The 23,662-nt window shown below is 41.6% G+C and overlaps 7 protein-coding genes across 9 annotated transcripts; 5 read left to right on the top strand and 2 right to left on the bottom strand.

Moving 5' to 3' along the window:
* The first annotated feature begins 1,979 nt into the window (after positions 1–1,979).
* Positions 1,980–11,845, top strand: LOC119549682 (sprouty-related, EVH1 domain-containing protein 1). Of its 2 annotated transcripts, none has more exons than XM_037857891.1 (6): positions 1,980–2,129; positions 3,060–3,412; positions 7,736–7,913; positions 7,977–8,145; positions 8,872–9,027; positions 9,180–11,845. In XM_037857891.1, the coding sequence occupies exons 2-6, from the start codon at positions 3,393–3,395 to the stop codon at positions 9,938–9,940; spliced, it is 1,284 nt and encodes a 427-aa protein (XP_037713819.1). In that variant the 5' UTR covers positions 1,980–2,129; positions 3,060–3,392; the 3' UTR covers positions 9,941–11,845. The 2 variants fall into 2 exon arrangements, with proteins under 2 accessions (XP_037713819.1, XP_037713820.1); XM_037857892.1 differs by having other exon boundaries at positions 8,938–9,027.
* Positions 11,846–12,263: 418 nt separating this feature from the next.
* Positions 12,264–14,771, top strand: LOC119549744. Its single transcript, XM_037857986.1, has 4 exons — positions 12,264–12,405; positions 12,461–13,205; positions 13,258–13,774; positions 14,302–14,771. Exons 1-4 carry the CDS (start codon positions 12,323–12,325, stop codon positions 14,769–14,771), a joined length of 1,815 nt encoding a protein of 604 aa, XP_037713914.1. The 5' UTR covers positions 12,264–12,322.
* A 308-nt stretch (positions 14,772–15,079) lies between these two features.
* On the top strand, positions 15,080–15,976 carry LOC119549032 (trafficking protein particle complex subunit 5). The gene is made up of 3 exons (XM_037856716.1): positions 15,080–15,316; positions 15,491–15,800; positions 15,858–15,976. Exons 1-3 carry the CDS (start codon positions 15,141–15,143, stop codon positions 15,954–15,956), a joined length of 585 nt encoding a protein of 194 aa, XP_037712644.1. The 5' UTR covers positions 15,080–15,140; the 3' UTR covers positions 15,957–15,976.
* On the bottom strand, positions 15,968–16,517 carry LOC119549034. The gene is made up of 2 exons (XM_037856717.1): positions 16,332–16,517; positions 15,968–16,251 (listed from the first exon to the last, which is right to left on the bottom strand). Exons 1-2 carry the CDS (start codon positions 16,458–16,460, stop codon positions 16,039–16,041), a joined length of 342 nt encoding a protein of 113 aa, XP_037712645.1. The 5' UTR covers positions 16,461–16,517; the 3' UTR covers positions 15,968–16,038.
* An 807-nt stretch (positions 16,518–17,324) lies between these two features.
* On the top strand, positions 17,325–19,988 carry LOC119549027. 2 transcript variants are annotated; one of them, XM_037856711.1, is made up of 3 exons: positions 17,325–17,399; positions 17,729–19,376; positions 19,432–19,988. In XM_037856711.1, the coding sequence occupies exons 2-3, from the start codon at positions 17,741–17,743 to the stop codon at positions 19,848–19,850; spliced, it is 2,055 nt and encodes a 684-aa protein (XP_037712639.1). In that variant the 5' UTR covers positions 17,325–17,399; positions 17,729–17,740; the 3' UTR covers positions 19,851–19,988. The 2 variants fall into 2 exon arrangements, with proteins under 2 accessions (XP_037712639.1, XP_037712638.1); XM_037856710.1 differs by lacking the exon at positions 17,325–17,399 and having other exon boundaries at positions 17,632–19,376.
* Positions 19,989–20,144: 156 nt separating this feature from the next.
* Positions 20,145–20,943, bottom strand: LOC119549035 (protein aveugle). Its single transcript, XM_037856718.1, has 2 exons — positions 20,739–20,943; positions 20,145–20,519 (listed from the first exon to the last, which is right to left on the bottom strand). The coding sequence occupies exons 1-2, from the start codon at positions 20,889–20,891 to the stop codon at positions 20,352–20,354; spliced, it is 321 nt and encodes a 106-aa protein (XP_037712646.1). The 5' UTR covers positions 20,892–20,943; the 3' UTR covers positions 20,145–20,351.
* On the top strand, positions 20,541–23,647 carry LOC119549028 (26S proteasome non-ATPase regulatory subunit 11). The gene is made up of 5 exons (XM_037856712.1): positions 20,541–20,668; positions 21,584–21,908; positions 21,972–22,478; positions 22,794–23,006; positions 23,076–23,647. Exons 1-5 carry the CDS (start codon positions 20,625–20,627, stop codon positions 23,304–23,306), a joined length of 1,320 nt encoding a protein of 439 aa, XP_037712640.1. The 5' UTR covers positions 20,541–20,624; the 3' UTR covers positions 23,307–23,647.
* Positions 23,648–23,662: the final 15 nt, after the last annotated feature.

Raw genomic sequence — 23,662 nt, forward strand, 5'->3', positions numbered from 1 at the left:
AGATGGATTTAAAGAGAGCCTTGATAGACAACTTCGACGGGATAGTGATGCCTCTCATCACCAAATATCATATGATGGCCCACTTCCTGTTTCCGCCCACCAACAAACTTCTGCAGTTCCGCCAGGAAGAGCGGGAACAGACGATCGGGAGCTGCCAGGAGTTCATGAAGCGTTACTGCTCCTCGGAGTATCCGGAACGAGTGGAACAAATCCTGATTAAAGGCGAGGGCGAGTTGGTCATAGAGGGCGCCATTGAGCCGGAAGATGATCTTTTTTCGGACTTTGTCGCCATGGACTGCCAGGAGGACAGGATAGCCAAGGAAATCCGAGAATACCAGGCCATTCAGATGGCCTACACGGAAGGCTTTAACGTGCTCGAGTGGTGGCACTCCAAGCGTGAGCACTTTCCGCTTCTATTCAAGACCAGTTGCCAGATCTTATCCGTTCCCGCCACCAAAGAGCCATCCACGTTGGTTCTCGCACAGGCCAGCAGCCTGATGAAAGATCCTGCCTGCAGTACGGACGATCTGCACCGGGTCATGTTTCTGAAAACAAACGTGGGCGAAACCACAGTGTGATACAAAATACCTTATTGCTTTCTTCAAGTTTCCGCCAAATGTGGAAGTTCTTAGAACTTATGAACAAAAAAGAAAGCCTACATATATAAGCATACATCTGAATATTCTATTGCAGCGTGCCAAATAAGAACATTTTCAAAAGTGTATTTATTTAGTTAAATAAATTTGATATACGAATTGTTGTAAGTTGAAGGCGCGATCGTCACGACCCCTCTCCTCGTTTAGAGGTGTTTTTATTTGATATAAGAAGTTTTTGATTTAAAAATCAATTATAAAATGGGTATTCTATACACTTTTGCTGTTATACTCGTATGAGCTATTGTAATAGCATTAAAGTCAATATATATATTTCTGTTGGCGATGCCAGGTCCACTTGGTTAATGTATCCCGTTTTTGATTGTAGAAACATTTTTTCTAGGAAGTTAATAATTTATGTATTACAAAATCAAATTTATTTATTACAAACTTCTAAAAAATATCAACTAAGAACTTTGTCTCATAAAATTAATGTTGCTTAGTTTTGGGACATTCAAGGTACGCATAAAATGTTTGTGATACTGAACTGAAACGGCTTGCACATTTTATCGTTCAGTTACATCCAATCGGTAACTTTTATGATAAAAAGTGTCAATATATGGGTTGGGCAAACTTTTTGAGTCTTTTTGATGAAAACAATACATTTTAGATACAATTTTTATTCTATTATCAAAACCGTACTCGTAGAGTAAAAGGGTATTCAGATTCGTTGAAAAGTATGAAACAGGTAGAAGGAAGCCTTTTTCACGCCATAAGATCTTTTAATCGGCTCTATCCGACTTTTATACTACCTGCACTAAAAATAAGACTTTAAAACTAAGAGACTAGTTGAATAAGAACGGACATGTCTAGATCGACTCGTCTAGTAATGCTGATCGGGAATATATACATATACTTTATGCGGTTGGTAACATCTCCTTCACTGCGTTGCAAACTTCGGAATGAAATCATTATAACCTGAGCAAGATTACAAGAATGGCACTTAAAACAATGATTTTAAATGCAGTTATCAGCTATCCGTTATCTCTCTTTACCACTTGCACTCACAGCAGATATTTTCCATTTAGTACAAGTTAAATCTTGTGTTAAAATAAATTAAATTAATAAACGGCAGAAAAATTAATAAAATAGTTTTAATTTCATCATAGGAAGCTTTTTATTATGATTCCAAATCTTGACGTAAGTGTTTTCTGAGATAATTAAAAATCGTTTGAATTTAAGGGACTATTTCTTAGTTTGACCTTATTTGGGGTATAAAAATTTCCCTATCTGGCAACCCTGAGCTCTGGTGCGCAATTAAAAATAATACTGTTAGTATTTTTCCAAAACTGGAATACCATAAAGAAGTATATTTCGTTGATGTTTATGCGTTCACACTGTTCGCCTCCTAATTTTTTCGCCGTCGCTTCGTTTGTTTTCGGAAATGTTAATTGTTGTGAAAATATCTGCAAATTGTTAAAAACGCCCCTTCGGAAAGCGCACAATTTTCGCGAAGACGGCGCGCGAGCAGCACAAGTAAATGCTATTGAAATTGGTGCAAAATAAATTCACAAAATACCAACATTCCATTGCGTCTGCTGTGCGTGTGTGTGCGTATGTGTGTGCGCGTTATTAAATAAATTAATTATAAGACTGAGCTGCATATTTGAAATGCGAAAAAATAGGAAAACTATTCAGTTCCTCTACTCTTTTCTCTGTCTCTCGTTCCATTTTAACAGTACAAAAAACGTAGTGCTTCAATACACACACAGATCCAGTGGAAAGCGAGAACAAAAGAAAATACATACAGTAGTAGTAAATGTGCTGCGGTTAACAATTAAACAAATCAGTTTCTTTGGGAAAATCGGTGAAAATATGTAGCTTTAGTGAGCAGTATGTATAGGCGTATGTAAATATGTAAAGGCAGCAACAGCAAGCTGAGCAGCATATACACACATGGAGAAATCGCCCAAAAAACTTTCTGCGCAAGCTGCAGAGAGTACGCCAGAGAGAGATGGGGCGAGAGAGGAGAGCGAGAGAGACTGATTTGCTTGGTGGAAATGTATGAATGAATTTTCGCTTTTGCAAATTTTATGTTAATAAAACGAAAACGGTGCTGGCTGCAAATGGACGGTCCGAAAAATCAACATAAATAAATTAAATCAAGTTTGCACTCGGAAAAAAAAGAAAATCAGTGTGTTTTTAACGCATACAGACTCCCAATTTGAGCCTCTCCTTCTCTCAATTTTCATCTGTTACATCTTTTGTTGCTTGGAAAAATCCGTGTATGTACGCGCGTGTGTGTGTCTGTGCGCGAAGTTTTCCACTGTGTTTGTCTACACGCCCACATAAGTGGCTCTGTGTTTGTGTACTTGGGAAAAGTAAAAGTGATTCTCGATTTTTAAACGCTAAAACCCGAAATTAATTATTTACTTTTCCTCCCCCCCCACTCTCTTTTCAATTTAGTGAATGAATAAAAACCCCTAACTGTTTGTAAAAACCCCGACCCCAAAATTGTGCCAAAAAAAATAAATATAACTGGAGATCGGCGAGATATTTTGAAAGTCGGATAACAACAACAGGAAAAACCAACAACAAACAACGTGGGATAGGATCGTCTAAGAGTATCGGCTAGTTTATGGTGTTGTTGTTGTCGTCTGATTACCTTTTTTCGTTGGAACCGTTTGTGCAGCAGCAGCTCTGAATGTCTTTATGCTTTAATCATGGTGTATTTCGCCACCAACAACAACAACACCGACACTATACGCTGCTATATTAGAATCTTTCTGATAACGAACCATGACAGAAGGACATGAAAGGTGAGTTTACCAGGTTTAGAGCACAAACCATACTAAAGTCGAAATAATCGATCACTACAGTAGAATCATTATAAGTTTCCATAACTCGCCGTATCTGGCATTCATATTTTGGTGGCAGATGGTTTTTCGAGGTATAAAGGTTCGACTGTATGTTTAAAAAATAAATTCAAAAATATCTTACAAATATTACTTATTTCATAAATTATAAACTAATTAAAATGTCCAAGCCTGCAAGTCCGGAACCATTACAGATGTCTGTGAATCACCAAAATATGAAATGTTAATAAAAAAATACACATAACAATAAGCGTTACGCATAATGACACATTTTTAAATTAATAAATGGGAATTTTTATTTTTACTAGATGTGTTAAAATTATTATTTTCAATTTCTTAGAATAGCTTCAGCATAATTTGATTCACCAGTTTCCTCATAATTTAAACGATCAATTAATGTAACGCTCAAATGGTAATAAGAGAGTTATATTAAGGATCCTAACAGTTTTAGCCAAGAATTTTATGTATTTATGTGTGTATTTAAACTTATTAAAGTTACTCAAAGCATTTATAAGTGTAAATAATTTTATTGGAAATAGATAACTCAAATCTCTTTGGTGGCAGAGTTAAGGAAGTTCGATCGAATGTGCATTTAATTTGTAAGGCCAGACCACTTCGCTAGCTTTGAAGTAAAGCTTTAAAATGTTTAAAGAACATCGAAGTTAGTTTAGTTTTAATGAAGTGTTAACTTGGCATACCAACTTTTTGCAATTTTTGTAACATCTAAAAAAGTTTAAATTTTTTAAGCAAACCCAAAATGTTGTTGGCGTTTACGGATCTAAGGACTGGCTTTTAAGCCCAGCTTTTATGGCTACCAATTGCTTGCTACAAATTGGCGTGCCCCAATTAATTGGCTCCAATTGATAGCTGATTGCTGAAAAACATTTTTCAATTTACTGAACGCTTTTTAATTGAGACCGACGGCCTCTTCTCCTCAATGGATAACCGAATGAATGAAGAACCGTGAGTCATTTGTCTGGTCGAATTGAAGTCTCCACATTGTCTGTCGACACTTTTAATGAATGAAATGGAACGCCCCCATGTGTGGTTTCTTTTCCGTTCGCCTCTGGGTCCAATAATTGCCGTTGTTACGACTACTCACGTATTATTGCCTCGCGCCACTGGCGCTTTTTAAATTCTATTCGACAATGATGTCATTTTGTGTTTGTCCGTTTGTTGTTTCGCCCCGCGATTCGTTTATTTCTTTTAGTTCTTACATCGGGTATAAGGCAAAAGCCTGCGCAACAAGAACAAAAAGCATAGAGCCCAAGGTTCCTGTAGTTTCATTCATGTCTTGCTCTTTATACCGTCCTCATAATGAATTGATATGCGACATGCCTCCACACAAACTCGCAAAGGGGGTGCTCATTATTATGCTTTGAATTGGGTTTTATAATTTTCTTAAGTGTCTTTATAAAATCACTTTTTAAAGACCTAATAGTTGCGTTGAGTTTTCCAAGGGTTATGCATGTATTTCGGGTCACAGACTCGATGTCACTTATTTCAAAACAATATTTGCAACTGGAGGCAGTTCTATAATATTGGAATATTATTTGTGTTTAACAGCAGCTACAATTAAAGTTTTGTATCTAACGAATCACAATTATGTAGTGCCTAATTACGGCATAGAACTCAATCACTGCATTATTTGAGTCGAGATTTCGTAACACTATAATAATTGTATAATATATATAAAAAAACCATAGAGTCTAAACCAAAATCTCGAAAACCCACATTAAAAATGTCATTTGAATTCCCTAGAAATTAGGTAATGATTTTTGAAATGCTTTTACTGAGGAAAAACCAATGAACTAATCTAAATGTTCAAGCCCGTAAAGTTTTGATTTATTAGTACTATTTCTGTTAATCAACAAAATCGACATAATAAACGTTTTTTTCCAGACGCATATAATGAAAGAAAGTTTTTAAAAATTTAGCCAGGATACAAGATATTTAAGAAGGAAATCGCCAGAAAGTAGGCAATGATTTTTAAAATCCAAGTTTGTCCTATTTAGACAGTAGGTAGGTGACCTACGATTTAAATTTATTTAATCACAAGAAAAATTAATACTTTTGCTAGAATTTAAATTTATTTCTTTGGCGCACTATAACTATAAGTTTTATAAGTAGCACCCTGTTTGCTGCTTTTCTTGTCGCAGCGGAAACAACATTCGATTTCAATTTTGCATTGTAAATTGATTGGCATGTGAATAATGTAACGGTAAGCGGGACATTCGTGACCACGCGACAGGGCAGATGTAGATGTGTATATGTGTGGTTGTATGCAAATACGTGGGAGTGTGTGTTAGACATCGGGAGCTATCAAAACTATTCGACTATTTAAAGAGGGGCTCTGTGTATTGGAACTTTTTCTTCTATTTTTTTGTATTTTGGTGTCGCCTCTCCGACTTTTTGTGTGGGTGTGCACACAACTACAGGCCCAGACGTATACGCACACGCAGACCGTTGTTCATTCATCTTTTTCTGCTGCAGCCTCTGTGTGTGGGTGCATGAGTGTGTATGTGTGGGAGTATCCAAGCCATTCAGTTGGCAACAATGTTTTGGTAATACCAGTAACCGCCAAAGTTGGGCCCCACAGGCGGGCATGAATGGATGTTGGTTAGAAATCGAAAAATTGTTTAGTTAGTTGGTTTTAATTTAGCCACAGATCATTTATAGGCGACAACTCCCACACACACATTGAAACAGATAACTGGAGCGAGCTCTCTGGCTCACCGTCGCTCTCTAACGTTATCTTTCCCACGCATGCGCTGTTACTGGAAGGGAGAGCTTCCAAATATTGATAGACTTTTAGTTTCGGCTTGGGGCAGGCTCTTCTAGCCTTCCATATTTATAAAAGTACATATGTACTGTATGTATGTTTTATGTTTGGTGGAGTTGCTGGTAGTATATCCACATATAGAGCTCTTTTAACTTTACTTCGACTACACCCTGGTATTTTGAAAAGATGACTATGGGTTGGGTGGCAACTCTAAATCGAAATGGAGTGAACCGTTAGCGACGACTCTCTCTTTCTCAATGAAAACCCGTTATGCGTTATGCTCTGACCCTGGATAGTTCCGTTGGCTTTCTTTCGGTTTTCGTTCACACACCGCCTCGAAAATCCTTGGCTAGGCTGACGTAGCTGAATGAAAATCATAGGAGGACCAGTCCTTGACATGTCCTGGCTACTCGGAGGCCCGGTGACGTCGCGACAAATATTCATTCTGTAAAATCCAGCGAAACTAGGACAAGCATGTGTATGTGTCACGCACACCGCTGCACTTACATGCACGCAACCCCCTCCCCGTCCAAATAACACACACAAACACTCGCACACACAGACATCCACTTGGCACAGTGGAGTTTCAACTCCCTTTTTGGAGCTTTTTTCATTGAGTAACTCCCATACATTGGCCCGGGAACTCTGTCCTTATTCAAGCACAATCCATTTATGCGAATCTTGTGCGCAGGTCGTTAAAAACTCCATTTTATGTCGCCCCATTCATAAGCCGAGGAAGAGAAACCCCTAGAACTGAAGTTCCGGGCTCCAACAATGAAACCATTTGGCAACCCTAATTTACGAAATACCACTACCTTACAACTTTGGATAACAATTATAAATAATACTATTTGTATTTTGGTTAGAGAATGTGTTCTACGAATTGCTTTATCCCACAAAAGGGTTGGTTTCCAACACATACTTTTCCTGAGTGCTTCTTGCCCTGAGCTTATATTTTTAAACCGAAGGACTTGATGGTATTTTTAGTTGACATTGGCTTTTCACTTTCGCTTGAATGAATCAGACGCTACTGATGGCCAGGTGGCAACTAGCATCCTTGCTATGGCTTCCTTGGCTGGCCCAAAAATTGAATTAGCCAAATTAGCGGCACTTGTAGGTTATCCGACCGAAGATATACATGCAGCTCCGAAACTTCGATGGCTCTCATTCGATAAAAACAATTGGTGGTTTCAGCATGGCTACGGTTTCCTATAAAAAACTTAGCCTCAAACGCAGGAAGAGCAGGTGGGATTGTTTTTGAGTTCAGCTGGTATTGAGTTTTATTAAGCCTTTGGGGAAAATTGAAATAAATACATTTTTTTATATAGTATTATATAATACAAAGCAAAAGAATATTAAAAACAAAATTAGTCCTAGTTTTAACAGTTTCTTTCTTGTAGTTTTTTATTTGTCCAGCTTATATTAGCTGGCTATTTAAAAGAATTTACTTATGAAACCTTCTTTCGATCTGTTCTGTTTCACAGCGACTTCTTAGTAACAGTACGCGCACAGGTAATGACCAGAGACGAGAGCACCGAGGGCTGGCTACCGCTGGCCGGGGGTGGCCTGGCCAACGTTTCGATCCGGAAGCGGGCTAGGCTATCCCCATTGGCATCGGGTCATGACTACATCATCTACGGACAAAGGATATCCGATCAGAGCGTGAGTTGAGAAATATTAGACTCTTTTGATATGATAGAATATTAATGGTTATATCCTCGACAGGTCATATTGAGCTGTGTGATCAATCGAGATCTGAAGTATTACAAAGTAATGCCCACATTTCATCATTGGCGCGCAGGCAAGCAGCGGAACGGACTCACATTTCAAACGGCCGCCGATGCGCGCGCCTTTGACAAGGGCGTCCTGCGCGCCTACAACGAGCTGATCGATGGTAAAATCCTGCCCGGATCCCCATGGCTGATCCCATCTACCTAGTAGTTGCATGACCGGCTTGCATATCCCATCTCTCTCTGCTTATTGTCAGCCCGCTTTAGTTGCCTCTTGATTCCTGCTTTTCTTCCAACTCATGCCAAAAAAAACCACTTCGTTCTTTCTTCCGATTCTTCCAAGCCTATCTGCCTTAGTATTGCTTTCGTTACTAATATATAACTTTTTGTATGTCTTATGCTCTACTTTTGCCACAACATCAAACAAAAAATACAATCAAACCAATTATCAAAAATCACTACACACAACTCACATTGGAATATTGCAAATTTGTTTCAAAAATCAACAAATCAACCAAACATTTAAATCTATAATTTCAATCGAATTGGTAAGTGTTTAATCGGGACGTACCTTAAATTAGTTCATGTGTGCTGTTTGCTTTGAAGAAGGAACATTGTGCTCGATCACTTCAAAATTCCCAGCACATATTTGTGAATAGTATAGTCTAGTCCACACCAATAGGTCACAACTTTTCAACGAATTCTTTTCGATTTCCTTGCTACACCTACATAGATGTGTTCTGATCTCACGCTCTCTCTCTAAACTTGTTTGCTTTATAAAACTTTAAGCTGTTCTCTGCTTTGCGCTTTTTAAAAACTCTGATCTGTGCTTAAATATAATATAATTTGAATTTCCGGAAAACTAAGGCTTATTTCTTTACCTTATTCAGGACTGGCCAAATCGAATCCGACGATAATATGCCCGCCGTTAACCAAATATGATTCGGTTGGCGAAGATGATGTATTCATGACCCTGGACTTACCTGTGGAGAGCGAGAGTTTACAAAAGATCCATTCAAGCCCCGAGGGCAGCGAGAAAAGTCACAGTAAGTATTGTTCAGATGTGTACAAAGCAAGTGAAATCGATCTTAAAGGAGCATTTTATAGGAAAGATTTATACACATAAGGTCTTGATTTCACTTGTGGTCACAATTTACAAACCTAAATTACATAACTAATCCTATTCGTCATCTTACAGAGAGCGTCAGCAACAACTCTGACTCGGAGAAGCTGCCCCCGCCGCCCATTCACTACATATCCACGGACAAAACATCGGCCACCACATCGCCGCCAGACGCACCGCCCGCATCTGCAGCTCCATCTCCGGCGACCGCCGGTCAGATCGCGGCCAGTGAGAACTACTCGTACGTAACGCTGACGGCGGTGCACCACGACTACAACTATCCGGTGGTGGACCAGCCAGTGGGGGCGCAGGTGCTCAACGCTCGACGCGAGTCGATCAGTGCGCTGAAGAAGCGCAATGCTCTGGAGGCGGCGCAGGCAATGGCGGCTGCCCAGACGGTGGCCAGCGGAGGATTGATGGCCGGCCGTGATGGGGGCTCGGGAAAACCACTGCACAAACCCAACGTATCCGATATACTGAAGAAGGAGACGCGCCTGCGATGCCGCTACTGCCACGAGCTGTACAGCGAGGATTTCAATCGACGGGGCGCATGCGAATATGCCCCGGATCCCTTTCGCAGCGGCTACGAGTGCATCTCCGGGATGGGCTGTGCCCGTTGCATGATCTACCATTGCATGAGCGACGCCGAGGGCGAGACGGCCCAGCATCCGTGCGACTGCAGCGCTGGCGAGGCAGGCTGCAGCAAGCGCTGGCTGGGCCTGGCGATCCTCTCACTGTTCGTGCCCTGCCTGTGGTGCTATCCGCCGCTCCGCGCCTGCCACTTGGCGGGCATCCATTGCGGCCTCTGCGGCGGGCAGCACAAGCCGCATGTCTGACATTTGGAGGCCCGCTTGCAAGGACAGTACGACGATGACCCCAGGCCCAGAAGCGAATTCCACTACCACCACCACTCCGAGCAGAGCCTAATGAGCAGCGGCAAGCGTCCGTGGAGCGCCAAGCAGAGGCAGTCGCAGCAATCGCAGACCCAATCGCAGCGCCACTTTTACAACTGGGAGCTGTCGCACAGTTTGGGTGCTCCGCAGCACCAGATGCCGCCGTATCTAATGCAGTCAACTGGCAGGAAGGCGGCTCAGAACGATTACGGACGCTTGCTGTTCTAGGCTTTATCTATGGTGACAGCTTGAGGATCCATTTACGCAAACTAATTACTCAGAACTACTGACTTTCACCGGAAACAGTGAAAACTCGAAGATATCTAAAGGTAGACAAGGAAGAAAAGAATGCTTTACTTGTTTTGGAGATAACACTGAAAAGCTCAGCTTGTAAAAATCTTGTAAAATACGAGAATGATAAAAGAAAACAATTTAGCTGGAAAATAAGTTTGCGAAAATGGGTCTTTGGTTCGCTTTTAATATCATTTCGGTATACTCCATTTGAATTGCCATAATTTATTGTATATACAAAGAGCAGGAAGGATTATATATATATTTTTAATATACTTTATAAATTGTAACTTACGTTTAGTGCTCTCGCTTAATTATAGTTTTGTAAAAACGGGCTATTTGTTTTTATTTGTAACTGAAACACTTTTTTAAAAATCAAAATATTATACAATGATTGTTTAAGTTTTAGTTTTTTAGGGTCTTTTGCTATTTTACACTTGCTTATTTACAATTCGAAATTGGAGAACAGTATTAAAAGGCCAAGGCAAAGGCGAAACGAGAACTAAATATATTTAAATGCGATTTTCTCTGCGCGATTCCAATTTGTTAATCAATGTCACGCGCTCAAAACTCACACGAAAAGTTCAAACAAACGGCAACCTGATGCGCAAATGAATAAACAAACAATTGACACATGCAACTAGGAAGAAGATAAAGTTGACGACTCAGCTGTCAGAACATTCTTCTCTGAACCTGAAAAAGAATTACAAATTGTTTTCGAATCCTCCAGCAAAAGACTGCGCGGCAATGCTCAAATTTTGTGAGTTCTCAATGCTCTCGCCAATTGTTACTTAAATCAGCTTTAATTAAAAACTATTTACATTTTTGGTTTCCTTTTAAAAAGGATGTTTTTGTCTCTTCTTAGGGCTCATGAAGATTCAAAATATTCCTTTTGCCAAGAACACAAAATATATGATTTCCAAAACTTTTGTTTAACCGTAGGAATGCAAAAGAAACCCAATTAGAATTGGCTAGTCAATGGACAAACAAAGACAGCAGTATTGCGCGTAGAAAGATCTTTTGCAACTAAATAATTCTAGAACGCAAAGCAATTTGTAATTTTGATTAAAATGCTGAAAACTTTGGCGGTTTATAAAATTGCCCAAAGAAAAGGCATTTGAGCAAAGGGGTAAAAAAACAAAACAATTTAAGTGTTTTCAAAAAATCAACAAACTCATATATGCAGCTATATATATATATATAAATAATAAAAAACATTAATTTATTTCTTACTATATAATTATTGTTGTACTAAGTCAGTGAGAAAAAAACCATAAAAGAAAAATTCACACGAAAACTAAAACAAAATGCATATTTATTAAAAATAAGCAAAGGTTGTGCAAAAAAACACATTAAAAAGCAACATTATTATTGTAAAAATTAACTAAATACGGCAATTGTTATTAAATGTGCAAAATTCAGCAAAACACATTGATACAAACCTCAGAAAACACAAGCCAAGATCTGAAAACGGATGTCAACTGGAATGACAAATTTTGAAAAAAAAAAAGAAAGATGAACCGATCACCGATCAAACGGAAACAAAACACTCAACAACAAGAAGTACAAAATGTTAAATATGTATCCATAATTTACAATTACGTTTTATATTATTTAATTTAAACGCTTACTCAACGGAAAATAGCTAACTATTATTACAATCGTCCTCACACACAATAAAACTAGCTCAAAGGCGGAATTATTACTTTAGCTAAAATAAAATTCACCTTTTGCTATTTTTCTTTCCTTTATTATTTCACATCGAAATAAACAAAATGGTTAAAATAGCCGCATATACTCATATTAAATTGAAAAGAAATGTGTCATTACAGAAATGAAAAAATGAAAATAGTAATATAAATGATATATTTATTCATATAAATGTATTTGAAAATGTGAACAAAAAAGAATACCAACAATAAAACACAATTTAATAAACAATGTGAAAGGTTCGAGTCTACTATTCTTTGATATATTTATAAGCATTATAGCAGGCTTGCAGTATAAAATACAAATCAGGAAAACACTATCGAAATGGACGAGCTAATGAGGCAAAAATTGCCAGCTGATACCAAAAATGAGAAGCAGGAACTAACCTGCAGTGTGTTGTTTACCAAGTAGGTTAAAAAACCCTAAAAAACATTAGGAACTCACCGAACTTCCAAATCCCAGTCCAAAGTTCAATCCCCAGAAACCTTCCTCTGGCGATGAATTGAACTCGGTGACGCGGCTGGTTTCCAAAACCGAAGATCTCGAACTGGATCGGGTCTTTAACGGATTTTCAAAAGACGGTTCGACAAGGTCTCTGAATCGATCTCTCTTCGAATTTGGTCATAATTTCGAGGATGTTGAGGGCTGGCTAAAAATGGAGCAGCCGCCAAAGGATCATCTCGGATCGGTGCTTCGCTATATGATACAAAATCATCTGAAGACCACTGTGCAAATAGATATCAACAAAATGTACTTTAACTGTCACTTCATTGTTCTCCAGGTCTACTCCCGATTCTTCAGCGAGCTGAAGCAGATTCCCCTGCTGGTGACTCTTCCCGAGGATCTGGTCTCCCAGAAGGCCTTCATGCTCATCTACAAATGGATGCTGAGCGATGACCCCGTCCTGGATCGTCGCTATATTGTGGAGATCTTTGTAGCTGCAACTTATCTGAGGATTGGCGATCTGCAGGCCCATTGTTGGCAGTATTTCGATGATCCGCAATACTATAACGAGGATTCGGCTTGTATGTTATATGTAGAAACGCACTACCATCCCGCCTTGGACGTGGTTCGTAATGTAATGCTGACCAGAATCAACAAGTTCTTGCTCACCTTTGTGGCTACAAAGGATTTCTTGGATTTGCCCTTATCCCATTTGATATTCTTGCTCAGTTCCAATAGGATCTGTCTAAATACGGAGATTGAGGTGGGGCAATGCTGGGGATTTGAAGTTGTATTATATTTTTTGTTTTTTGAAGGTATTTTTTATAGTTGTTCGATGGCTGGGACACGATTGGAGCAAGAGAAGTGCGCATGCGCAGCGCCTAGTGCCCTGTATTCGGTTCTCACTGATGCCGCTGTGGTATCTTCTATATGTGCGGCGAGAAGAAGTACATCAGTTGGTAAAGGAACTGATTTCTTTACCGGAAGTAGATCATGAAATCAACGAATCTATTTCGAAAATTACCTCGCGAATGTATGAAGAAAAAATTGCTGCCATGGAGGGCAATGACACCCTGGCTGAGGAATACATCATAGAATCAAAACCTCAGCCCCATCGCACCTGGATATACGATTTAAAGTGCAGCTATTACCACTGTGTGGGTTGCCCCAATAGCCGTGAAATCCGTTTTAGTCACTTTGAGGATTACCTAACCGAACTACAGCAGTGTTCTCTAGATCACTGGTCTAAAGTGGAGTTGGTGGATCCTTATACAAAAACTAATTGTTGTTGCCCAAAGAAGAAACTAACGGAAGATTCATTATCAGACACGAGTAATTAAAGTTATATTTATATACATTTATATTAAATAATAAAATGCAAAAAGCTCATCTTCGTCAAGCGTGTTTTAATACCTTGTTAGTGTGACTAAAAAAGTAAAGATTTTAAATGTTTAAAAACGAAATAGGGGCAAATATCTTGAATATATCTATTCTATCTATTTTTATTCTATTTATCCCATAGGATATATTGGCCCGATCGGCCACTTTTTGCCGTGATCAGGGTATATATAAAATAAAATGATTTGCCAAGATTCATGTTTATGTCACAAAATTGTTTCCTAAATTATTATAGATATTCTTTAATACGCTTTCCTAGAGTTTGTTTTTAAAAAATCAAACCGAGACAGAAATCGCATGCGAGATAAGAACATCAGCCGAGACAGAAACCGCATGCGAGATAAGAACACCACCCGAGACAAAAACCGGATGCGAATTAAGACCATTGGCCGATACAGTAACCGGATGCGAACTAAGAACATAAGCCGAAACAGAAACCGGATGCGAGATATGAACATCAGCTAATACAGAACCCGGATGCTATCTAAGAACATCAGCCGAGACAGAAACCGGATGCGAACTAAGAACATCAGCCGATACAGAAACCGGATGCGAACTAAGAACATCAGCCGATACAGAAACCGGATGCGAGATCAGAACATCAGCCGAGACAGAAACCGGATGCGAAATAAGATCAGCAAATACAGAAACCGGAAGCGAGATAAGAAGATCAGCCAATACAGAAACCGGAAGCGAGATAAGAAGATCAGCCAATACAGAAACCGGATGTGAACTAAGAACATCAGCCGAGACAGAAACCGGATGCGAACGAAGAACACCAGCCGATACAGAAACCGGATGCGAGATAATAACACCAGCCGAGACAGAAACCGGATGCGAGATAGGAACATCAGCCGAGACAGAAACCGGATGCGAGATAGGAACATCAGCCGAGACAGAAATCAGTGCTGGAAATATACTGAAAAATTAGGTTTATTTTTTATTTACAGAAAAATAAATATTATAGCCTTCTCCCTTTAAGATGTGACAGCATTTTTTTGTTCCGGCAGCACGAAGTCTTTTAATTTGCTTGTGGCAACGGCAACGCTGCGTCTTATGGTCAATAAATTTAAATTCTGAGAAGTTCAAATATGGCTTGGGTCCCGGAAAATGTTAAAAATGATGTTTAGGCTTGAGCAATACGTTTTAGTTTTCTGTTATATAGGGTAGGTGCTTGAACGTAACGTAGGTGTAACGCTTTTTATGGGGCGATGCGGTATTTCTGGGAAATAACGTGGCGGGCACACTCCGTGCTTTGTTTTGGAAAAATAAATAACTATTATTAGTAACTATCAGGAAAATGGAAAAGCTTGAGGCCCTAAAAATGTCTTCAATGCGTCCGCGCAGCAACATCTTGGATAGACCACTCTCAAAGGGGAAAACGGAGGTTTCCCAGAGTATTGTGGCGCTGCTCTTCAGCGAAATAGTTCAGTACTCGCAGAGTCGAGTGTTTACAGTACCAGAGTTACAAACCAGGTTGGGGTTTATAAAATTAAAGACCGTTGTAGTACTCACTTCAATTAAAAATCCCAAGTGTCTTTCGTATGATTCTCCACTTGTCATTTTTGTATAAAAAAAAGCTTCCTAGGTTTTGATTGAAGAGAATACTAGGCCTTAGATATAAAGATTCTAACTAAATTATATTTTCAGGCTCCATGACTTGGGTCAGGATGTGGGCACTCGGATCATCGACCTGTATTTCGTGAGGGAGCGGAGTTCCAAGCGGGAAACGAAGCTAACGCAAATGCTGCTCTTTGTGAAGACCACGGTGTGGAAAAACCTCTTCGGCAAGGAGGCGGAAAAGCTGGAGCATGCCAACGATGATGAAAGGACCTACTATATCATTGAAAAGGAGCCCCTGGTCAATACATTTATAAGTGTGCCCAAGGATAAGAGCTCGCTGAACTGTGCCAATTTCACGGCTGGCATTGTGGAAGCTGTGCTCACGAATTGCGGCTTTGTAGGTCTTACTCAGAGAAACTATTGATTATGGTTAATGAGGGTATTATCTTTTTAGCCCTGCAAAGTCACCGCCCACTGGCACAAGGGCACCACGTACATGGTCAAGTTTGAGGACTTTGTGATCGCCCGCGACAAGCAGATGGAGGAGAAATAAACCGAGTTCACTTAACATTAGCTTCTTTTGGGTTTCCTTTTAATTCCACTAACAATCGAAGATCAATGGCTGAATATCGGGCTTAGATAAACTTGAACTGGCGATCCTTGTAGGCCACCTGGCCAGTCCTGTATTTCTCCTCGCGTCCATCGCGTTCCGCCTTCAGGGCCCAGGCGTAGAGGGCGATGGGCAGGACCACGGCGAACAGGCCGGTGCGGAAGGACTTGCCGGTGGGCTTGAAGTGCTCGTAGTTAGCGACACGCATCGCCTGGAAGCGGGCTAATCCAGCATCGAACTGAAATGGGCATAGAGGATTAATGGGATCTTTACCAGCATGATGACATAACCAAGCCGGGGATTGGCGTGCCCACTTACCACGGTGCCGCCCTCGCCGCTGGCATGGCGGTAAGGATTGGAGCTCTGCTTCAGGAACTCAGCGCGCAGCTTCAAGGTGTGCTCGTGCTTGCGCTTGATGAACTCCAGCTCCTCCTTGGACTGAACCATTTTCTATTTTTGTGTTGCAAACTCGATTTTTAGCAACAGCTGACAGCAGTGTGAAGGGTCTGAAAAAATCAGAAAATACCAAAGTGTAGAACAAAATATACCAGTTTGACTTGGATCTTTAATGTTACTTTTAAAAACTGTGTTCAGATAGAAAATAGTTAAAGATCCTGTACATTGCCAAATAATTAAAACTTTTTGTTTATAAAATGGCATAGCTCAAAGTATAACATTTTTTATTTCAAATACCAAATTATCGATAACTGTTGTAGATTTGGGAAAGGAAATCGACTTTGAGACGTTCGCCGACGGACGGCGAATTGGCGCGAACATTCAAACTAAATTTAAAGTACATTTTTAAAAATACAAAATATTTTTTTTTTGGGTACTTGTAAGGCAGCCTCATATTTTTGTAATAATTTTAACAATATTATTATATTTAAAATTTATATTAATATTAAATGTATTATTCAGAATGTATTAACATAAGTTACCATTAATATTAATCGTTTTGAATCCTTTTAAAAAAGTAGAAAAACTTTATATTTATACAAATAAAACTATTATGTTAAATAAACATATGTATGTATATTAAGGTTAATTAAAGACCAACTAAACCAGACGGTGTGTTATTTTTTCATAATTTGAAAGTTTAATGTATTGTTGAATAAAAAGAAACAGATGTAGGTTAAATTTTGTTCTCACAAAGTCTGCTGCTTCGTTGCAACGAACTCTTTCCACCCCCGCCACCATGGCCTTCGCTCTCTCGCTCGCTCTCACTGCGCATGTCCTACAAAGTGTGATGCGCAGATCTCGTGTCCACATCCTAAAACGCCGCCTTAAATCGCCAGACTCTCATCTCTAGCAGGATTTTTGGTGCAAGGCAGGGGATTTTCCTAAACCATTTTCCTTGGGGTTCATGGAACCAAGCGCTTTCTTTGGGTAAGTTAGCGGAAAACGTGAAACTTAGGGGGTTACTAATCAATAACTCCCCCTTGGCGCATGCCTTTTGAGGACGAGAGAGAGCGAGAGAGCTATTTTGAGCCAACGCGCATGCTTTTGCCTATTTGGGTGGTGAATGCACTTGGCTTAGACCCGATTTTTCCGGGCGGCGGGGGTGATGTTTAGGGGTGGATTTCGGGTATTTCGGTTGCCCGCGGTTGCGCCGTTTGCCTGGCTCATTTTTCACTCGCCTGCAGACGGAGGCAGCGGCTCCCGGATTTGCCTATTTTTGGGCCTTATTGATTTTCTCCTGCCTGCTCGATTTCCAGATTCAGTGCAGCATGAGCCTTAAGTCAAGTGCAAGGATCAAGAAGCGCCGCTCGGAGGCAGCGGCGGCCACGTACCCGATACCCTTAGCATCGCCTGCTCAGGCCGGGATTGGCAATGCCAATGGCGGCTCATCCTCCACACCGAATCCTGGAGCAAATACCACAAATAGTGTCGGAAATGGTGGCTCAAATCCTTGCCAGAGCTCCTCGAAGAAGCACAGTTTCGTCGGGCGCAATCCCAATTTTGACACCGACGAGACCAAACTGCTCATCCAATTGTGGGGCGATCCTAAGCTGCAGCGAACCCTCATCACCACTCACAAGAAGCACGCCGTGATCTGTCAACTGGCCGCCAAGATGCAGGAGTACGGCTACCACCGGTCGCCAGAGGAGATTACCACACGGATCAAGAACCTCAAGTGCTTCTATAACCGCTTGAAGAAGGACAAGGAGTGCGGCGGCCAGTCCACCGATTCGGAGCCCAGTTGGAAGCACTTTGCCGAGATGGACGCCATCATGACCAGACCCATCTTCAGTGTGCGACCCAATGAGGTGCCGGCTCCCTCGCTCAAATACCAACTGGAGCAGGCTCTAGAGGAGCATGCCGAGCGTCGCAAGCGACGGTTGGAAAACGGCGAAGAGTTGTCCGAAAGCGACAACGAGGAGGATGACATGCTGCTCTCCGCCCTGGTGTCCAAGAATAAGGAATCAGTCAGCAGTAAGGCACTGGAGGCTGGCTGCCTGGAGTCCGACCTGGACATGAACGAGGAATCCTTCTCGAAGCGCCGCAAACTCTCCGCCGAAGTCGATGTGGATATAGGCGAGGCTTTGACTTCACCCTGCATCAAAAACGAGCCGGCCCTAGATGTGGACCCATCTCCAGTAGCTCCTCCAGTGGAGCCCCAGCCGGAGGAGGATGATGACTGCATGCTACTGCCGCAGCCCAAGGAAGAACCCATCGATGTGGATGCCTCGGATGATTCGCCAAATGAGAAATCTTCTAGTTCCAGTTCTTCATCCACTCTGGCTGACATGTTGCAGCGGAACAAGCCCAGCAACCTGCTTCCCTTCACCGGGGCCAATGTCATCATCCCGGCCAGCATTACCACCACCACGGCTAGTGGTTGCTCAAACACCCTGAGTTCAACAAACACACCGAGCAAACTGCAGGGTGGCAAGATCTCGCTGGTGCCCACGAATTTCCTGATGCAATCCAAGCTGCCGGCTGCCGCGGGACCAAGTCCCATGGCAACCGCCAAGGGAGCCGCTCCCCAGCTGCAGCTGCTACAGAGTGCTATTAATCAGGGCGCTCGTCTGATGATTAGCGGATCGGCTGCAGCACCGGCACAGCCTAGCAATGCCGGTCTGATGGCCACCGCACCCGGAGGAGTCAAGTTTGTGCTGGTCAATGCAGAGCAGGCCAAGGCGGCGGCCGCAGCTGCTGCTGTGGGCAAGTCCTCTGCCTCCTTGCCCCTGGCCACTGCTCAAGCTCAGGTTCAGGCAGCGGTTCACCAACAGCAGCAGAAGTTGCAACAAAGTCTCCAGCAGGAGCAGCATCTGCACCACCAGCAGCACGTCCAGCTGGAGAAGGAGGAGAGCCGCAGGGACAAAGCAAGGGAGGATTTGCAAACGAAGCGGCACATGACAAGTGGGTACCACAATTATCCCTTACCGATGTGTATGTAATATTTATTTCCCTTCAGCCATGAGAATCCTTCTCCGCCAGCTGCTGAACTCCCAAAACGAGGCCAACGAGATCCAGCACAATCGTCTGTCCTTGGAACGCGAGCGTTTGGACTGGGAGAAGTCCATGGGCGATCGCCTACTCAACTTGTTGCCTAGTCTTCTGCAGCCGGCTCCTGCTGCATCTCCATGTTCCACTGCTCAACGACTGCAGCCTCCGAAACTGCTGTTTACCACCGCTTTGCCGATGGGCAATGGCACTGTTACTATGCCACATATCCTAACATCAAATTCGCTGCCCAAGGTCATCACAACCACAAGTTGCAACAGTGGCGTTGCGGTGGCAGGATCGGGAGGAGGATTGATTGCCAGTGTGACCACCAAGCCGATGGACAATGACGTACAATTGGTCACGCCCAAGCAGGAAAAGGAGGCCTGAACCGATGTGGAACTGGTCGTTTTAAGTGATTGATATTAGAAACATCTTTCGGTGATCTCAAAGAAATGATATTCTGGTCTTTACTTTAGTCTACTCTAAAATGACTCTCCTAATAATAAACCTTGAACTAGTCTCTCAGTTTAAAACATATTTTTAAGGGATAAATGAAGCAATGGTCTTCTGGGTCAGCAAATTTTAAAAACGTTGCCTATTTAAAAACGATTCTCCTAAAAGTAATTTGTAATTAATAAATCGAAGTATTATACAGGGATATGGTTAAAAACGAACTTAAGATAATATTAAAAATTGTATAATAATCTGGACCTTGGTTAAAGGAATAGCATTGTCATACAGACACAATATATATGATATGATTTTTAGCGATCTTAAAAAAAGTTTACATAACAACTCTGTCTAAATAGTATCTTTGATCCTAACTATATTTCAACCTCAAATTATTCTACTTTTACAACAAAATATGTGTCAATCGTATTTCTACCCCTAGTGTATGTTGAGCCTCTCCATATCCCGAATTTCCATGATGTCCGTCTTGAGACGCTGTTTCACGATCTCCCGCCAAATGGCTTCCCGATCCCTGTTGTCCGTAACGCCCATTCTTTGGAGTGAGGAATCTGTGATTCGGAGTAGAGCTCTTCCGGTTATATCGTGCTGGAAAACATAATAACCAAACAAGATCAGTAGGCAGTTCTTGTGATGTCCAAATTGTAGCGAAAAGTATTCGGATTTTTCCCGTTTGTGTGTTTTGGTGCGGAAATGACGGAACTGCTAAAGGAAGGCAGTGCCAACGAGGATCAGCGGTAAGTGGAGGATGGGGTATCGGGATCAGTAACCCAATCCCATTGGAACTGGGGATACAACTCAAATCACCTGGGCGAAGAGCTGCTCGTATTGGGTGTATTCCCCGCAATGGCGTCGATACCACTTCAGAACATCGCTCACGGTCCACTGATACACTGCCTTGGGTCGCGTGGTTTTGGTTCTGGTTTTATTCTGCGTAGAATTACTCGTTTCTTCGCCCATTTTGGGTTTACTCTATAAAACAAATTGTTGTTGTGCAAATTGCAATAAAACAATTAGAGACGTGAATATGTCGATATCATACGTATCGATTTGTTCGAAAAAGTCGTGATTTTTGAAATATTCCTTTTTGTGCTAAAATTGTTAATTTGGAAGAGCTTTTAAAAAAGGGGACCTATTTTATTGTTATGTTAGTTTATTTTACAATAAACTAAAAATAACTTTTGATTTCATTCGAATTTTTCACATTTTTGCAATAGTAAGTTACGGAAACAAAAATGGGTCAACATTTTTGAAAGCTCATATATATTATAAAATCATTTTTTATTGCTTAAAATTCCTTAGTATTTCAAAATTAAACTGGTTTACCTTGACTACTTACGCTTTGCCCATGTCCGATATATCGATAGCGGGCACTAGCTTGGTATTGGTGGCCTATCGATTCCCGCTTTCGCTTACCTATCGAAATCGCACCAGCTCTAATCGTGACTGGCGCTTAATAACAACGACCGAAAGGTGAAAAAGTCAGAATAAAACACACAAATACGCAATAAATACTCACCGGAACCGATCGAAAACAAAGAAAAAAATTCTCGCATTGATAGTGACTGCATTGAATCACGCTTAATTGATTGATTGATTTTTAAATTCGTGTTTTAACCGCCCCTGCATCTCGTCCGAATCCAAATTCCAAGTCGCAAGATGGCCGGAGCAACACTTTTCGAGCGTGCACAGGCGCTGTCCAGCGTGAATCGCGAGGAGCAGGACAGTTCGCTGCTGAACAAGCTGGTCCGCGACCAGGAGGGCGCCGAGAACGATGAGGAGCGCATCCGGATCAAGGAGCAGGGCATCCTGCAGCAGGGAGAGCTCTACAAGCAGGAGGGCAAGGCCAAGGAACTGGCCGATCTCATCAAGGTGACGCGCCCGTTCCTCAGCTCGATCAGCAAGGCCAAGGCGGCAAAGCTGGTGCGTTCGCTAGTGGACATGTTCCTCGACATGGACGCGGGCACAGGCATTGAGGTGGGTCCAAAAATCACACCCATATGAAGAATTTTCTGGCAACTTCTTTGGTTTTTTCCCTAGGTTCAACTGTGTAAAGACTGCATTGAGTGGGCCAAACAGGAGAAGCGCACTTTCCTTCGCCAATCGCTGGAGGCTCGTCTGATTGCCTTATATTTCGATACTGCTCTGTATACGGAGGCCCTGGCTCTGGGCGCCCAACTTCTGCGGGAGCTGAAGAAGCTGGACGACAAGAATCTTCTGGTCGAGGTCCAGCTGCTGGAGAGCAAAACCTACCACGCACTGAGCAACCTGCCCAAAGCAAGGGCCGCCCTCACCTCGGCACGCACCACGGCGAATGCCATCTACTGCCCGCCAAAGGTTCAGGGCGCCCTGGATCTGCAGTCGGGCATCCTGCATGCGGCCGATGAGCGCGACTTCAAGACCGCCTTCTCCTATTTCTACGAGGCCTTCGAAGGATTCGACAGCGTGGACAGCGTCAAGGCCCTGACCTCGCTGAAATACATGTTGCTGTGCAAGATCATGTTGGGACAGTCCGATGATGTCAACCAGATCGTCAGCGGAAAATTGGTAAGCTCAGGGGCTAATAATCTGTTATATCATTGTTAAATACAAAATAATTTAAAAAAAAGTGATGTCAATTAGGCTAGCGGCATTTCGCACCTACAATTTTAAAAGCTTTAGCAGTGCTATAATTACTAATAATTAAGTGCACTTGCTCTAAGGAAGTGTACTAAAAAGCACACAATCCTAAGTTCATATTAATCTTAAGCGAATACAGTCTTCAGAGTTAAAGAAAAAGTTATTTAATGGAAATTAAATTATTTATTTATTAATTATTTACATTGATCAACATAAATTTTAACCCCGTTTCCTTGTTAACAGGCCATTACCTATTCGGGCCGCGACGTAGATGCCATGAAATCGGTGGCGGAGGCTTCACACAAACGTTCCCTGGCCGACTTCCAAGCTGCGCTGAAGGAGTACAAAAAGGAACTGGCCGAAGATGTGATCGTACAAGCGCATCTGGGCACGTTATACGACACCATGCTGGAGCAGAATTTGTGTCGCATCATTGAACCCTACTCCCGTGTGCAGGTATGTTGGCTTTAAACAGCTATTAAATTCATATTTTCATTAATTAAAATCCTTTTTTCCAATGTCCAGGTCGCCCATGTTGCTGAGAGCATCCAGCTTCCCATGCCGCAGGTGGAAAAGAAGCTGTCCCAAATGATTCTGGACAAGAAGTTTAGCGGCATTCTGGATCAGGGAGAAGGAGTTCTCATTGTTTTCGAGGAGACGCCCGTGGACAAGACCTATGAACGCGTGCTAGAAACCATCCAGAGCATGGGCAAAGTGGTGGACACACTTTATCAGAAGGCCAAGAAGTTGTCGTAAGCGCTGCGCAGATGCCACTATTCAATTCAAACATGATATCAGCATACTTAGCAGACTTTTCATAGTTTCCTTTTGTATTTTCCAACCTCTCCCAAGCCTTGTTCGAGCCAAACAAGTTTTATGTTTCTGCAAAAACAAAATTAAACCGACATTGGTGAAAATAGTAACAGGTGCAGCAACAACAGCCACAAAAAAGTAAAACAAAATCCATTAAACTAACTTAAGCAAAATTATTAATCATTGAGTGGGATCGAATTGTTTACGCAAGTGCGGTATAATAAGCAAAATATTCAATTAACTACATAATAAAATGAAAAAAACGGAAAACCGTAACCAACAAATATGATAAATATCAT

The sequence above is a fragment of the Drosophila subpulchrella genome, chromosome 2R, assembly GCF_014743375.2.
Source record: "Drosophila subpulchrella strain 33 F10 #4 breed RU33 chromosome 2R, RU_Dsub_v1.1 Primary Assembly, whole genome shotgun sequence".
In the NCBI taxonomy this organism is placed as follows: domain Eukaryota; kingdom Metazoa; phylum Arthropoda; class Insecta; order Diptera; family Drosophilidae; genus Drosophila; species Drosophila subpulchrella.

Bases quoted from the DNA above. Each gene is read 5' to 3' on its own strand.
- LOC119549682 (XM_037857891.1), top strand. From the start codon at position 3,393: ATGACAGAAGGACATGAAAG. The intron at 7,914-7,976 runs GTGAGTTGAGAA...TATCCTCGACAG, and splicing joins AAAGGATATCCGATCAGAGC to GTCATATTGAGCTGTGTGAT. The intron at 8,146-8,871 runs GTAAAATCCTGC...TACCTTATTCAG, and splicing joins CTACAACGAGCTGATCGATG to GACTGGCCAAATCGAATCCG.
- LOC119549744 (XM_037857986.1), top strand. From the start codon at position 12,323: ATGGACGAGCTAATGAGGCAAAAATTGCCAGCTGATACCAAAAATGAG. The intron at 12,406-12,460 runs GTAGGTTAAAAA...TCCAAATCCCAG, and splicing joins TGCAGTGTGTTGTTTACCAA to TCCAAAGTTCAATCCCCAGA. The intron at 13,206-13,257 runs GTGGGGCAATGC...TGTTTTTTGAAG, and splicing joins GTCTAAATACGGAGATTGAG to GTATTTTTTATAGTTGTTCG.
- LOC119549032 (XM_037856716.1), top strand. From the start codon at position 15,141: ATGGAAAAGCTTGAGGCCCTAAAAATGTCTTCAATGCGTCCGCGCAGC. The intron at 15,317-15,490 runs GTTGGGGTTTAT...TTATATTTTCAG, and splicing joins GTACCAGAGTTACAAACCAG to GCTCCATGACTTGGGTCAGG. The intron at 15,801-15,857 runs GTAGGTCTTACT...TTATCTTTTTAG, and splicing joins TGCTCACGAATTGCGGCTTT to CCCTGCAAAGTCACCGCCCA.
- LOC119549034 (XM_037856717.1), bottom strand. From the start codon at position 16,460: ATGGTTCAGTCCAAGGAGGAGCTGGAGTTCATCAAGCGCAAGCACGAG. The intron at 16,252-16,331 runs GTAAGTGGGCAC...TGCCCATTTCAG, and splicing joins GCGGCGAGGGCGGCACCGTG to TTCGATGCTGGATTAGCCCG.
- LOC119549027 (XM_037856711.1), top strand. From the start codon at position 17,741: ATGAGCCTTAAGTCAAGTGCAAGGATCAAGAAGCGCCGCTCGGAGGCA. The intron at 19,377-19,431 runs GTGGGTACCACA...ATTTCCCTTCAG, and splicing joins AACGAAGCGGCACATGACAA to CCATGAGAATCCTTCTCCGC.
- LOC119549028 (XM_037856712.1), top strand. From the start codon at position 20,625: ATGACGGAACTGCTAAAGGAAGGCAGTGCCAACGAGGATCAGCG. The intron at 22,479-22,793 runs GTAAGCTCAGGG...CCTTGTTAACAG, and splicing joins AGATCGTCAGCGGAAAATTG to GCCATTACCTATTCGGGCCG. The intron at 23,007-23,075 runs GTATGTTGGCTT...TCCAATGTCCAG, and splicing joins AACCCTACTCCCGTGTGCAG to GTCGCCCATGTTGCTGAGAG.
- LOC119549035 (XM_037856718.1), bottom strand. From the start codon at position 20,891: ATGGGCGAAGAAACGAGTAATTCTACGCAGAATAAAACCAGAACCAAA. The intron at 20,520-20,738 runs GTGATTTGAGTT...TATGTTTTCCAG, and splicing joins ACGAGCAGCTCTTCGCCCAG to CACGATATAACCGGAAGAGC.